This window comes from Suricata suricatta, chromosome 2 (assembly GCF_006229205.1).
Source record: "Suricata suricatta isolate VVHF042 chromosome 2, meerkat_22Aug2017_6uvM2_HiC, whole genome shotgun sequence".
NCBI lineage: Eukaryota > Metazoa > Chordata > Mammalia > Carnivora > Herpestidae > Suricata > Suricata suricatta.
In genome coordinates, this window is record NC_043701.1 from 59,422,939 (window position 1) to 59,437,227 (window position 14,289).

The 14,289-nt window shown below is 38.0% G+C and overlaps 1 gene segment (V, D, J or C); it reads left to right on the top strand.

The window, feature by feature from the left end:
* The first annotated feature begins 223 nt into the window (after nucleotides 1–223).
* On the top strand, nucleotides 224–12,913 carry LOC115281501. The segment is given in 4 exon segments: nucleotides 224–287; nucleotides 5,365–5,694; nucleotides 9,646–9,693; nucleotides 12,371–12,913. Coding segments are annotated over 4 exon segments (573 nt in total).
* The last annotated feature ends 1,376 nt before the right edge of the window (nucleotides 12,914–14,289 follow it).

Below are 14,289 nucleotides of genomic sequence, written 5' to 3' on the forward strand. Positions count from 1 at the left end.
AGTGAGGTGGAAAGACAGAACCGAGCTGCCCAGGCAGAGAGGGGTCAGTTCATTCATTCTTGACTGCGTTCATCTCTACTGTGATTTTGCTTGCAATTTATCTTTATTTAATGCTAGCAGGGCCCACTTTTCAATATTTATATAAATATTGAAAAAGTATGGGCCCAGTTTTAAAAGCCTGCACAAAGGGAGGTTTCTGTAAAGGCTTTTCAGACAGTGGCATTGGTATAGCAAGTATTGGTGGGAACACAAAGTGATGGGTCCTGGCACAGTGCTCAGGGTTACAGGTAAATATTCTTTCATTTTTCCGTATAACGTAGGGAGGGGAGACAGGGGATGCCGGGAAGGCAGGCCAGGTGCTGGTGCTGCCTCAGAATTCTAGGATTTGGTCCCAGTTTGGTTACAAATGACAGCAGAATCCTAGGAGGGGTAGGTGACTCTGTCCCAGTCCTTGGGGGTAGGTGCTGCCTGCACATGGACAACATTGACCAGTACTAACTTGCTAGAGAAACTGGGAATCCCCAAACCTGCATTTTGTCAAAGGATAAGTAATATCAAGTATCAAAATATTTACCTGTGTAAACATATTCAAGAATGTGATAAGCTAGTCTTTTCCCCCCTAAATGCGGTATTATATTTGTTCATTCTTCATTAGCCTTAGAGGTGAAATTTTGCCTGATGAGGGAAAACCTCTCACAGGGCTGTTTCTGCATATTAGGTGAATCAAATAAGAAATTTCAAGAATTTTCACAAAGATGGTAAAATATTGAAAAAATGAAAGATGAGATACCATTTTCCTTAATGATTGTGATCATAGGCACAAATAAACTGAAAAGCAAGTTTTTTCCAACTGACTGCATAAGCAATGTAAATTCACACAATCTCACTAAATAATGGTGACCCAGATATAATTCATGGTGTCCTAAAAATGTTTTTTAGGAGAATGTGGTGCACAGAAAAATATGGGCGATGGATCTGGATTTATCACTTTCTGGATAAACCATCCTCTAGTGATCAAATTTTGATTCAGTCATTATTGCTTTCTTAACATTATAAGATAATAAATGCTTATTGTGGGAGAAATTGGAAAATAGAAAAATAAAGAAAAAGTTAAAAAATTTAGTGACCCTTAATATTTGCTATCTTTCCATCCATTCATTCTGTCAATCAGGGTAATGACCATCTCAAGTGGACATTACAAGTGGATGTAAATGAAATTAAATATGGAAATGATACTATAAAAATTAGGTTATCAGAGATAAGAATGTTAATTTCAAGAATTCAAATTACCACCCACTGGAGTTTTTTTTAATGAAATCAGGAGCACAGAAAAATATGTTAATTACCATCTAGTCTACATGTCACTTTAGAACAAATGGTCGAATTTATGGAATACTTCCAACTTCTAAGACTCATTGTCACCTAAAAATGATGGGAATGTAATAAACATCACCTCAAATATTGCTACCCTGAATATAAGGTGATCTCTAATTTTCAGTGGAAATATCCAGACATAAAGAAATAGGGAGGAAGTTTTATAACTTAAATACATAAACTTACAGTGATATAGATAAAAAGTCAAGTATTCACTTGTATATTTAATATCCTAATTGAATTATGCCTACAAAGTTAAAAATGATATCAGTACGGCATCAATTCAGAAATATTGTTGTTTGTGTGCTCACATTTCATTACAAATTTTGTTCAGACTCTTCACATGCATCTAAAATATCTACCTTACAGCAAATTTCTGAGTCATCTCAGGATCCAAGTTTCTGTTTGGGATCCCATTATGATGATGTCACTGGATCTTTGAAGAGAAAACTATCCACTTAAAAAATCCAAAAAGAGCATTTCTTCAGTCACTCTATTATTCTATATTTGTGCAATGTAAGCATAAAGTGTAATGCTTTTGGTCCCAAGTAATATTTACCAAATCCGTGTTACCAGCACTACCTCTGAAACTAGCAGTACGTTTATTTCAGGTTTATAGCTATCTTGTCCAAGTAGTATTGTTTAATCAAAGTTGAGCAGTAGAAGAACTTCTTTTAGTATGGGACATTGCCCAAGGACACAAGGCAACCCCTGTTTCTTGAGGGATTCTGCTGGGAATGGAAGCCTCACTTTATGCTCTGGCATTTCAATGTGTTTGAATTGTGCATGTTTTGCATATGTACAGTGGAGTGAGATTTGCAAACATCTCTTGTTTTCATGTTATCTTCGAGTTAGACTTTAAAAACTTTTAACCTCTGGGCGTCTGGGTGGCTCAGCAGGTTGGGCATCCAACTCTTGGTTTCAGCTCAGGTCATGATCTCATGGTTTGCAAGTTCAAGCCCCGCATAGGGCTCTGTGCTGACAGTGTGAAACCTGCTTGGGAATTTGTCTCCCTTTCTCTCTCTCTATCTCCCCCCTCCTTGCTCTCTCTCTCAGAATAAATAATAATAAACTTACAAAAGGGGTGCCTGGGTGGTTCAGTCAGTTAAGCGTCCGACTTTGGCTCTGGTCATGATCTCTCAGTTTGTGAATTTGAGCTCCGCGTGGGCTTTGTGCTGACAGCTCAGAGCCTGGACCCTGCTTTAGATTCTGTGTCTCTCTCTTTCTCCCTTGCCCTCCCCCACTCATGCTCTGTCTCTTTGTCTCCCAAAAATAAATGTTAAAAATTTTTTTTAAATAAAATAAATTTTAAAATACTATCAACCTCTGAATCTAAAAAAAGGAACAAACCCTAATCTACAAAATTTTTCTCCTTTGTTTAAATTGCCTTATTCCCAAAACCTATTTAAGGAGACCTAAAATAAAATAGACAAGTAGAGATAAACCATGAAATAAAACTAGAAGATCAAAGCACTAAGAAAAGCAGAGGAAAAAGTTCTGTGATTATTCAGCAAGACGCACAGGGTAAAATTTTATGTTCAAAAGTAGGAAAAAAGTGCAATGGAGTATGTACTTTATATTATCTGATAAAATGAAGCACACAAAATGTTCAAATTTGTTCTGATTTTTTCCCACCATAAAATTAGAAACAGATTTCAATGCAGGAGTCCTTTAGGAAGTGAAATAGTGGGAATTACCTTCCACATCCATTTTATAAAGTGAAGAAATGGTCTTTAAAGAAAGGCATTGCAGGCTACCCCTGGGCCATTACTGTGGGAGCCATGACATTTAATGGTGACCTTGAGCAGACATGTTTTGCATCCAGCTCATATCTAGCAGAAAAATGTTTCACATTTTTAAATACAGTTGGAACTTTAAACAAAATTAGAAATGTCATAAATTTGAAATTAATATTTAAATATAAAATAGCTGTAATTATTTAATAAAAGAAAAATAAAAAATAGAAAGACAATTAAATAAACATCAATATACAGGTTTGAAATTGAAAATGTAGTTGACATTTGGTATATTTATATAAAACTCACATGGATGCATCTTTATAAAACATGAATCACTCCGGCAATTTACTCAAATGTGTTTTGTGGTTATGCAAATGAATATATACAAATGTATTGGATAGGCTTATTTATTTTGGAATCTAGCTTATATTTTATACATAATTTTATATATTTATACATATTTTATACATATAAAATGATTTGTCATAAAAATCATTGTTAATACATTTAAAAAAGAATGTTGAAAAAAAAACCTGGTAAGATAATTACTCAAAATATAGGCACTAGCCATGTATAATCAAGCACACTATTTACTGCTAAGTTAACTATTCCATTGAGAAAATTGTGAAGGTTCAAGAATAAAACATTAAGAATCTACCAAAGGGAAAGAGACAATAATTAGAAACAGTATGTTACCATCCAGAAACTTTTCAAGTTCATCATTTGATTTTCAAGTTCTATACTAGCATGAATCAGAAGTATTCCTATTTAAAAAAAAAAACCCACACATTTTCTAAGATGAAAATTAGATACTTTAATATACTGACTAGAGGCTAAAATTATGTAAATATAATGTACAATTGAAAAATTAATCTTATTTGTCTGACATGTTTTTTAAATTAAAAACAAAGTATATGGCTGGAGAAATATGTAGTATCTTTCTGTTATAATCAATAAAATACTATTTGCACTACAAGCAAGATGTATAAGCTTAAAATAAGCACATTATACCCTAATGTGCTTGAAGCACGAATAAAAACTCATCCTTTGCTTACTGACTTAGTATAAAAATCAGAAGCTTTGCAACACAGGTAGTAGAAACTTTCAAAAAAAATCCTAATAAAAAATAAAATAGAATATTAACAGTACCCCCGAAATAATTTTTTTACTCTACTTCTCAAATGAGAAATCCAATTCCTCTTCTCTTAAGAAATTGCCCATTGAATTACTAAACTAACTCCAAACTAGCCCAAATAGAGTATCAGTAAAGCACTTGTATTTCAGTTGGAAATCAATTTTAAAAGGGTTCTAACATTTATAATTTCAATCATTAACAGTAAATGTGTGATCAAGTAACATACCAACATAGGCCCTTGAAAGCTATGATGTTTTGTTATATATTTTGCCATTATGTCTGCAGGAAACTTTGGACTCATAACTGTTAACACTACACTAGTTGCATATAATTGTATTCAGGAGCTGACATTACCAATTATTGTGAGGTTATAAAACAGTTCGGCAGCTTTCTAGGGAAGATTCAACTTTGAGGGGAGACTCTGAGAGTCAAAATATGATTATCTTCTTAATTATACTTGAACTTCAAATAAAATTCCAAAAGAAAATGTGCTTTTAGTGAACAATTTCCACAACAAAACAAATTCTGGTAAGTGTGGTACTCTAGAAAGCTAATATAAAAACATTTCTGAAAATAATCAGTTTTTTTAATAGTTTTGGACCTTATTGCCACTTTGCTCCTAAATTCAAGGCACTGTAAATCATTTGGAGGTGCAGCTTTAAACATTGTCCTACTCAAAACTGCGTGATTCATACGGGATAGGGACAGGTTCTATAACATCAGAAATCAAGGAGGAGAACTCCACTACATCAGAAGTGGGCATGGGGTCCATATTTGAAGCTAAGAGTTCAACTTGGTGGACTGTCATATGTGGAAGTTGATTCCCATTCAAAAAGGGGCTGTGTGTATAGTTTGAAAAAAATCTCACACGTTTATCCACAGTCTACCACTTGCTTATTAGCTGTGGCTTTGGGCAAGTTACATGACTTCTTTCTGTTTTCCCATGGACACTAAGAAAGTAAGGAACTTATAACTCACTGTGGGTGAAAGACCATGGTAAGCATGAATTCTACAGCAGATTTCCTTCATTTCACTCTGTGCTAAGTGGTTCCAAACCATACAATGTCTGTGTTTCCCTAATAATGTTTTTAATGATTACTTCATTTCCCCCCATAGATAAAAGGCTTGATGCAGACACCTCCCCCAAGCCCACAATTTTTCTTCCTTCAATGGCTGAAATCAAATTCCACGAGGCTGGAACATATCTCTGTCTTCTTGAGAATTTTTTCCCCGATGTTATCAAGATAGACTGGAAAGAAAAGAATAGCAAAAGAATTCTGAAATTCCAGCAGGCAAACACCGTGAAGACTAAGGACACATACATGACATACACCTGGCTGACCCTCACTAAAATGTCAATAGCTAAAGAACACAAATGTATCGTCAAGCATGAGAATAATAAAGGAGAAGTTGGTCAAGAGGTTCTTTTTCATTCAATGAAAAAAGGTATGTGCATATAAATATAATATAATATAGCCTTCCAGTATCCTACCTTTTCTGTCAAATATTAATGAAAAGAAACAAATAGAAATATTTCTTAAATGTTGTTACCTAATAGTAGCATAAATGTGCTGCTATTTCCCCATAGAACTAAAATACTATGGGCTTCAAAACATACAAAGCCCACCTCCATTTCATCAACCAAAAAATTAAGGTTACAGCGATGTTCTTAATGTCATTGTTTGGATTAAATGAAATAGTATGCATAAAAACACCTACCAACATCACACACAATAAATGCTCAAAAGAGAGTCCATTTTTAAGGGTCTTACTTGATCATAAAACGAACAATTACACATCTTTCAGGAATGTCCTACCCAGCCAAGTCTCTCTCATTTCAATGTTGCTGTACTCAAAGTGTAACTCATAAACAACGAGTTGTATGTGACAAGAGCCAGATCACAGATCAATAAAAAAGTATAATTTGGTTGCTGAGGTCTTCATATGGTCCTGGGTTTTTTAGATTTGAATTTTATGTCCTGACATAAGGTGAGATTTGGTAAATTAGATTGGGTGAAGCTAATATATACAAACATCCTTCCATTCTACACAAGGGATGTATTTCTACCACTGGTAAATGCTGCCCAGCAAACACTGCAGTACTAGAAAGTGCCAGTCTTGGAAGAGACGCGGACGGAACCACTGTCCCAAGAAGGATCACTACAGTAGAGCGATTACACTTTTCCTGATCACTCATGGTCACTTGTGATTCAGGCATGGTGTTCTGTAGGATTACCATTGGTACATATGCTGACCATTTTTAGATAGTGTGGGCACCTGGCTCTGATCCAAGAACCTCTAGACTCAGAAGTCAAGTCCTGAGCATTGACATAACAGATGAAGGTCCCAGAGGACCCACTGGACAGAGCCGGTTTGTACTTTTCCCTGCGGTTAACAAGCCCTTTGGAAGCAAAGGAAACGTGCACATAACTAAAAGTGCAAAGACCTGTGCTGTGTGCTGCTTGGGATGGCTGAAGTAAATCCTTATCTTCTTGGATGCTCAGTGTTTCCAATGATCAAAGTAGGGTCGAACATTTATCTCTGCTTTCTCCTGGGCTGAGATGTAGAGAAAATGCAATCATGTCAGTGAAAATGCTTTTGAAAATACAACATGAATGCATTTATTCATGTGTTTCTTGTATTTATGTACATCCTTTCCTAAAACTAACTGAAATAAGAACACAAAGAGCCCTAGTTGTGGTTTCTTATTTCTACAGCTAAGAAACAGAGAGCAGGTAACTGAGGAAAGCCCAAGTTTAATGTAACCACCAGGGTAATGTCCTTTAGGTAATGATTTTTATGGTGATCAAAGTGAAACTATAGTAAGTTTCATGATGATGATTACTGAAAAGGAAGACGTTCTTATTTATGATGTCTTTTCTCTGGGAATTAATTTCAGAAAGGAATGTCTCCCAACATCTTCTCAGGGGAACAAAGCTAATGAAGGCATTTCTGTTAATACCATTCCACAGCTATAAGTTTGCTTGTTGTTTTTGTTTTTGATGAAAGCTAAAAATATATAGGACATGGAAACACAAATCCATGATTTTGAAGAGATAAAACTAATCTGCTCCAAGTTTTCAATCAACTTGCATGGAGAAAGAGAACCTAGGGTACATACACAGATTTCCTTTTTTTTTTTTTAATAATAGTTTATTGTCAAATTGGTTTCCATATAACACCCAGTGCTTTTCCCCACAAGTGCCCCCCTCCATGACCATCACCCTCTTCCCTTCCTCCCCCTCCCCCTTCAGCCCTTGGTTCATTTTCAGTATCCAATAGTCTCTCATGTTTGTGTCCCTCTCTCTCCTCAACTCTCTTTCCCTCTTCCCCTCCCCCTGGTCCTCCATTAGGTTTCTCCTGTTCTTCCTGTTAGACCTATGAGTGCAAACATATGGTATCTGTCCTTTTCCACCTGATTTATTTCGCTTAGCATGACACCCTCGAGGTCCATCCACTTTGCTACAAATGGCCAAATTTCATTCTTTCTTATTGCCATATAGTACTCCATTGCACACACAGATTTCCATTTGATAAATTGTTACCTTAATGTTTTTACCTCAGTCATTGCATTGATAAGAGATTTTTATTTCTCTTTTAATGAGTAAGGCACTGTATAAAATAGAAAGGGACTTTTAACACACTTTCAAATTAGTTCTTGAGGATATTTTAACATCTAAATGTGATTATACAAACATTTTTATTTTGGGGTTTTACTTCAATGACTGCACCTCAAACCCATCATTTGTTTTTTGGACTTTATCTTTTTTATTTTTATTATTTTTTTTATTTTTTTAATATTTTATTGTCAAATTGTTTTCCATACAAACCCATCATTTTTAAAGCATGCTCCAAAACAGGATTGTGTGGGGTGTGTAAAATTGCACACGAGAACCATGTGTGTATGGACAAAGACACATTGAGCAGAAAAAGGATAAACCAAAACAACCTTGCTACTCTCTCTTCCTACATCCAATGGTCAGTGACCTTTTAAAAGGAATTTTGTCTTAGTATGTATGTTGAGCTTTAAAAAATAAAAACATTGTAGAGAAATGCAACCCTCACCTCAGGTTTTATATATTCAGAAAACTGTAATTAGTAGTCAGTGTATCTTTTCGTCCCTGGAAAGAAGGCACTGCAATGCTGAGCTTCTGTTACAAAAAGGTCATTTGCAAGAATGATTAAGGTACCAGAAGAGATGGTATCTGAGACTCCACAATGGTGCAGTTTTGCTCAGTTTCTATGGATTGTTTTCCAAGGTACTTGCCACCTTCTCTTGCTCATCCAAACCCTCACAACTATTGGTAGAGTGCTGACCTAGCCAATTACTGTATGACTCTGGGCAAGTTAGACTCTCTAAACTGTATTTCCTCCTGTCTAACATGAGTCCTCCAAATTCAGCTCTCTTCACTGTGACTGAGGGATCAGGAGAGATAACGCACATGAACCTTTCACACCGTGCCTGGCACAGTGATACTCACTCCATAGGTATTGGCTTTCATTAGCATCACTGTCATGTCCACAAACAACTCCCCTCCAGAAAATCATGTGCAGGAGTTGGAGGTACTGGGGAGTGCATGATTTGGAAGGTAGGGCTGCTTTCCTTTGCTTCTAAGGGAAAATTATGTAAACCAAACTTCTCCCAACATGTACGACTCTGCTGTGGGTGAATTATTTTGGTAGCATCCCTTCACGTCTGCAGTGGCTGCCGAGGGCTGTAGAGCAGCCCCATTTTCTTGTTTTTTTTTTTTCATTCAACAAGTATGTACAGAACACTTACTTTGAGGCAGGCTCTGTGCTAGGAACTGTGAGCACAGAAGGAAAATAAGATAGTCTCAGACATTACCTGCTTGTAGTGAGAAAAAAAGAAAAAATGCATCATTCAGGAACTTCAACGTCTTCATGTGCAGAAATGCAATATGTGAATTGATCTACTGAATTATACAAAATCAGATCAACCATTTCTGGAATTATGGGACTCCTATTTGTAATGGCTCTATCTGGGTTGACAGATCCTTCCTCCCTCCCTCCCTCTCTTCATTTGTTCCTTCCTTCCTTCCTCTCTCTCTTTCTCTCCCCCCTTTTCTTTCTCTTCCTTCCTTCCTTCCTCTCTCTCCCTTTCTGCCTCTTTCCCTTCCTTCCTTCATTCGTTCATTTGTTCATTCATTCGCTCGTTTCTTCCTTCCTCTCTCTCTCTCCCTTTCTTTCTCTCTCCCTCTTCTTTTTTTCTTCCTTTCCTTCCTTCATTCCTTTCCTTCCTTCCTTCCTTCCTTCCTTCCTTCCTTCCTTCCTTCCTTCCTTCCTTCCTTCCTCTCTTTCTCTCTCTCTCTCCAACACAGACACATATCAAACAATAAATATGAATAGTTGAATAATACTTGCTCTTGTATCTTGTAGAGCTCGCTGCCATTAAGTCTATAGAAGCTTCTCTGAAAGATGAAAATGGTAAGGTTTTGTATGTTTGCCTTTATGATATGTTATAGCATTTTTTCCTCCTGATCAATTGAACTTCTCTGGCTGCAGGTAGAAATGTCACAAGGGCTGGATCTTGTAAAATAGACAAGTAATATATTAAGTCAGTCCATCATTTCCTAGGACTCTTCTTCATACAATGAATGCTAGTTTGGGAATGAGAGGACTTTACAGCCTTAGGGGTGCAGTGAGGGGCTCTGAAGTCTTTCACCGGTGGACTTCATTCATTTCTGTGGCCTTTGCTTTTACTGTGGACAACACAGTATCAAGTTGCTTCTACATTATTTTAAGTCTGTGCTCTTGCTCCTAGTTAGTAACATGAACTGACACTAAGAAGTTCTTGTACAGAAGGTGTTGTTACTGTGAGTGCATTTTAATTCTCTTGACACTTACTATGAAGGGTTTTATTCCCATTTTACACAAGGGCAATGATCAAAAATTAATTAAATCCCTTGCACAACACCACACAGTCAGTGTTATCTGAGGCTTCAACACAGACCATCTGAATCAAGAGTTCATATGCTTGGGGCATCTGGGTGGCTCAGTTGGCTAAGTGTCTGACTTAGGCTCAGGTCATGATCTCATGGTTCGTGAGTTTGAGCCCCTCATTGGGCTTGCTGCTGTCAGTGTGAGGTCCACTTCAGATCCTCTGTTCCCCTCTCTCTCTGTCCCTTCCCTACTCGTGCTCTCTCTCTCAAAAAAAAAAGTAGGGGGAAAAAAGTTCATATACTTATTCAGTGTTCTAGTCTTCCTCTAAGATGTGATCATAGTGTAAGAAATCCCAAAGCCAAGGCCCTGACACAGGTGCACACATGGGCAGGGGGTGTGAGTGCAGGGCTCCAAGTGCCACACACTGGACTTTAACCTCAGTCTTTTAATTATTAATTGCATGAATGTGCGTACATTACTTACATTATCTGAGCCAACCAGGAATAACATGAGTAACACCTCCCTCAGTTGTTGAAGACATTAGGTCACATGTGTGGAATGTCTAGCATTGGGTATCTCATTTAGCTGACACATTATAAGTACTAGTTTCTGGCCCTTTCTCCCCATATATGTGCAAGAAAGTGATGAGGAGCAGTGGCTCTAGCCCTTCCAATCTGCCTTCCATGTCCAGTATCAAGGACCTCAGCTAATATATTACCTGACCAAAGGCAAGGACTTAGGAGCACCTCACCTCTCAAGGTCCCTTTCGATACCAAGTGCTAATAATTCTGGCGTTCTCATTTTCTGGAGATGAAGCATGTACAAGAAATTTCCACAGGAGGAGACTCTGCCTTGTGGTTCAATGAGTAGCCAGTGTGTCCCACAACCATTGTCATTAATTATTTCTTGATATCGTATATTTCCTGGGAAACCTCAAAGAGTATTAAAGGCAATCATTCTATGACATCACAGGTCCAATGAGGAATATTCAGGAAAGACAGGGAAGTTAGTGATGACATCCTAACATTGGAGAGAATTTGAATAAACTACTTCCTTCCACTTAAAAAAAAATTTTTTTTTAGGTTTTTATTTAAATTCCCGTTAGGTGACGTATCGTGTAATATTAGTTTCAGGTGTGCAATATAGCGAATGATTCAATACTTCTATTTATCACCCAGTGCTCCTCACAGCTAATGCCCTTTCTACTAAAACTACCCCCACCTACCCTACTGTGAACACCACCACATTTCCATGGAGTGTGGAAATTCCTACCCTTGGTAGGAATCTAATTATGCACCAATGTATAATACATACAATGCTTCTAAATCAGCAATTCATCACTATATTTGTGCTTAACTCTATGTTGCTGGGGGTATTGATTGCATATAGAGGTGCCAAATTACAGAGTAGGTAACAATGTGTTCCTGAACATTATGTTGCTGGGATTAAGATCTGGCTTGTGGTACTTATGAGTTGTAGACACCAGGCAAATTCCTTCTCTGTCTTTAATTTATTTGCCAAATGGGAATGAAAAGAATAATCTTGCAGATTACTGAAAAACTAAGTAAGATTAATGCTTTGCCCACAAAACTCTCAAAATGAAACGTTTGGCATTTAGTTAGTGGTTAATGCATATGAGCTATTGTTACTTACCGACATGGTGGGGTTGAAGAAATGGTAAAAACTACTTAACACCATGCTTTTCTCAGGGTGACTGACTCATTCTTCTAAGACATAACCTTACTTTTTAATACTTTGAAATACTTTTTGGGGCGCCTTGGTGGCTCAGTGGGTTAAGACTCCAACTTCGGCTCAGGTCAGATCTCACATTTGTGGGTTCGAGCCCCATGTCAGGCTCTGTGCTGACAGCTAACTCAGAGCCTGGAGCCTGTTTCCGGTTCTGTGTCTCCTTCTTTCTCTGCCCCTCCCCCTCTCATGCTCTTTCTCTCTCTGTATCAAAAATAAATAAAACATTAAAAAAATTTAAGAAAATACTTTGAAATAATTTAAGTGAATTTTGCAGAAGTTGTTGATTGACTTTGACTTGCAAGCTGGATTCTGGGTGCTCTTTGTGGTGGTGGTGGTGGTAATGGTGTAAATGTTTACACTCCAGTTGTACTGATGCAAGAATCACTTCAATGTTAAATCATCAGAATTGTATAATGTGACTGGTTCTAGTCTTTCAAAAGAGCAGGTGAAACTAATCGATGGCCTCTTTTAGACCCCCTACAGCTGCAGTTCATGAACACCTCTGCCTACTACACCTACGTCCTCCTCCTGGTCAAGAGCATGGTCTACTCCATCATTATCGCCTACTATCTACTCGGAAGACCGGCACCCTGTGACAACTGGAAGTTCGTAATACGTGGTGGCACATGTATCTAGTGGGGCTTTCTTTTTGGGTCTGGGTCATTTTAGTTCACATGTCTTCTTCTATTGTGTCATTATTGCAGAACGGGTTTACAAACCACAGGGCAAAAAAAAAATGTCACTCAGCACCAAGAACAAATTCTGCTGTGACTCAGGGGAGAGGTGGGGGACATCCACAGGGGCTTCAGCACCATTCTCTCCTTATTGTCCACCTGCTCCTCAGCCACCAGTACCCTGGCCTTCGAGCACACCCAGCGTGCAGCTTCCCTAGCATCCTCTGGGCCTCTTTATCCAGATAACTGCCTGGAGGCCTTTTACTCTACATTTCTGGAAGTTGCCATCTTTGCTACCTGAACTTTGTGCTGGTTTTCATAGACACAGTAAAAATAATCAAAAGTCCACTTTTGTCTCTGTGTTCTTTTCGTTGGTGAAATCTGGGAGTCTAAGGTAAGGGACAGCATGACAACTGAGCCTTCACATTCAGCACTGTTTGTAATCATGGTCAATTCCACATGTCTAATTCTTTCCCTGAGAGAGTCCTTGTAATGCCTTCTTAGGGGCACTGTCCCCAGGGGAGCAACAGCCAGTGATGGTGCCCAGGTTATTTCTTCTTCCAAGAGCAGCTGCATTAGACTCATTTGGTTTGAAACACTCCAGTGGCAAAGGTATAACACGCTGCATGCCTGGCGGATGTGTCAGACCTGGACCAGTGTCTCACGTGCACCATCTTTCCTGATGTCACAAGAACCACAGGAGAGCTGCACTAACATGGGAAAGGGAGGGTGGTGGAAGGGTTAGTGCATGGACTCTGAATCCCAAGTGCCTGGGTTTAAATCTTGGGTCTATAGTTATCTGAACTCTCTGTGGCATAATTTTCCCATTTATAAAATGGACATATAGTGACATGTCTCCTGGGGTCATGTGGATCCAATGAGTTTTTACGCTGAATGCATGCAGTCCTCAACAGCATCTACTGTTGGCAGATCTACTTTAGAAGTAACAGAGAACACACACACACACACACACACACACACACACACAACACACACGCACGTGCACGAAGATTTACATGCAATGCTGTAGCACTATTCACAACAGTCCCAAATTAACCCAAATACCCAATAAGAAACCAGAAAACTAAACTCAATGATGTCAAATGATGGAGTAGTATGCATCTCCCCAAAAACGGAAATTGTCAAAGATATGGAAAATTAATCAGGAAGTGTTGTTGAAGATGTATGCATGGCAGGACCACAATAAAATTGGTAGCTTATACCTTCACATGGTTTCAAATTCAAAACACTTTAAGAATTGAACTGAGAAATCATGTTTCAACCACTGTCTCTACCTCTGAAACACTTGCAGGTCACATTTTTCTTTCTTGTGCATCTTTTCAGTTTTTATGTATGCAAATGTGAATTTATACATAAACATAAATGCAAGTGTCTAATTTTCTTCCAACACACAGGCAGTATATGACATACATTATTCTGCTTTTCTCACGTATATATTCTTCAGCTCTTATATGTCAGTATACGGGAACACTTTGCTAAACAGTATTCTACTGGCGAACATGTATTTTATAAGATCAGTTCCTTGTGATAGACCAATGGATTATTTCCAGTCTTTTACCATTTAGAAAATATGTTGAAATTACAATATAGTTTTAAGTCACTTCGGACATGCGTACTCATCATTTTGAAGGCGTGGCCAACGTACCCGGATGACGGAGGCAGTGCTGTCGTGCCCTTCCACCTCCGAGTAGGTGGA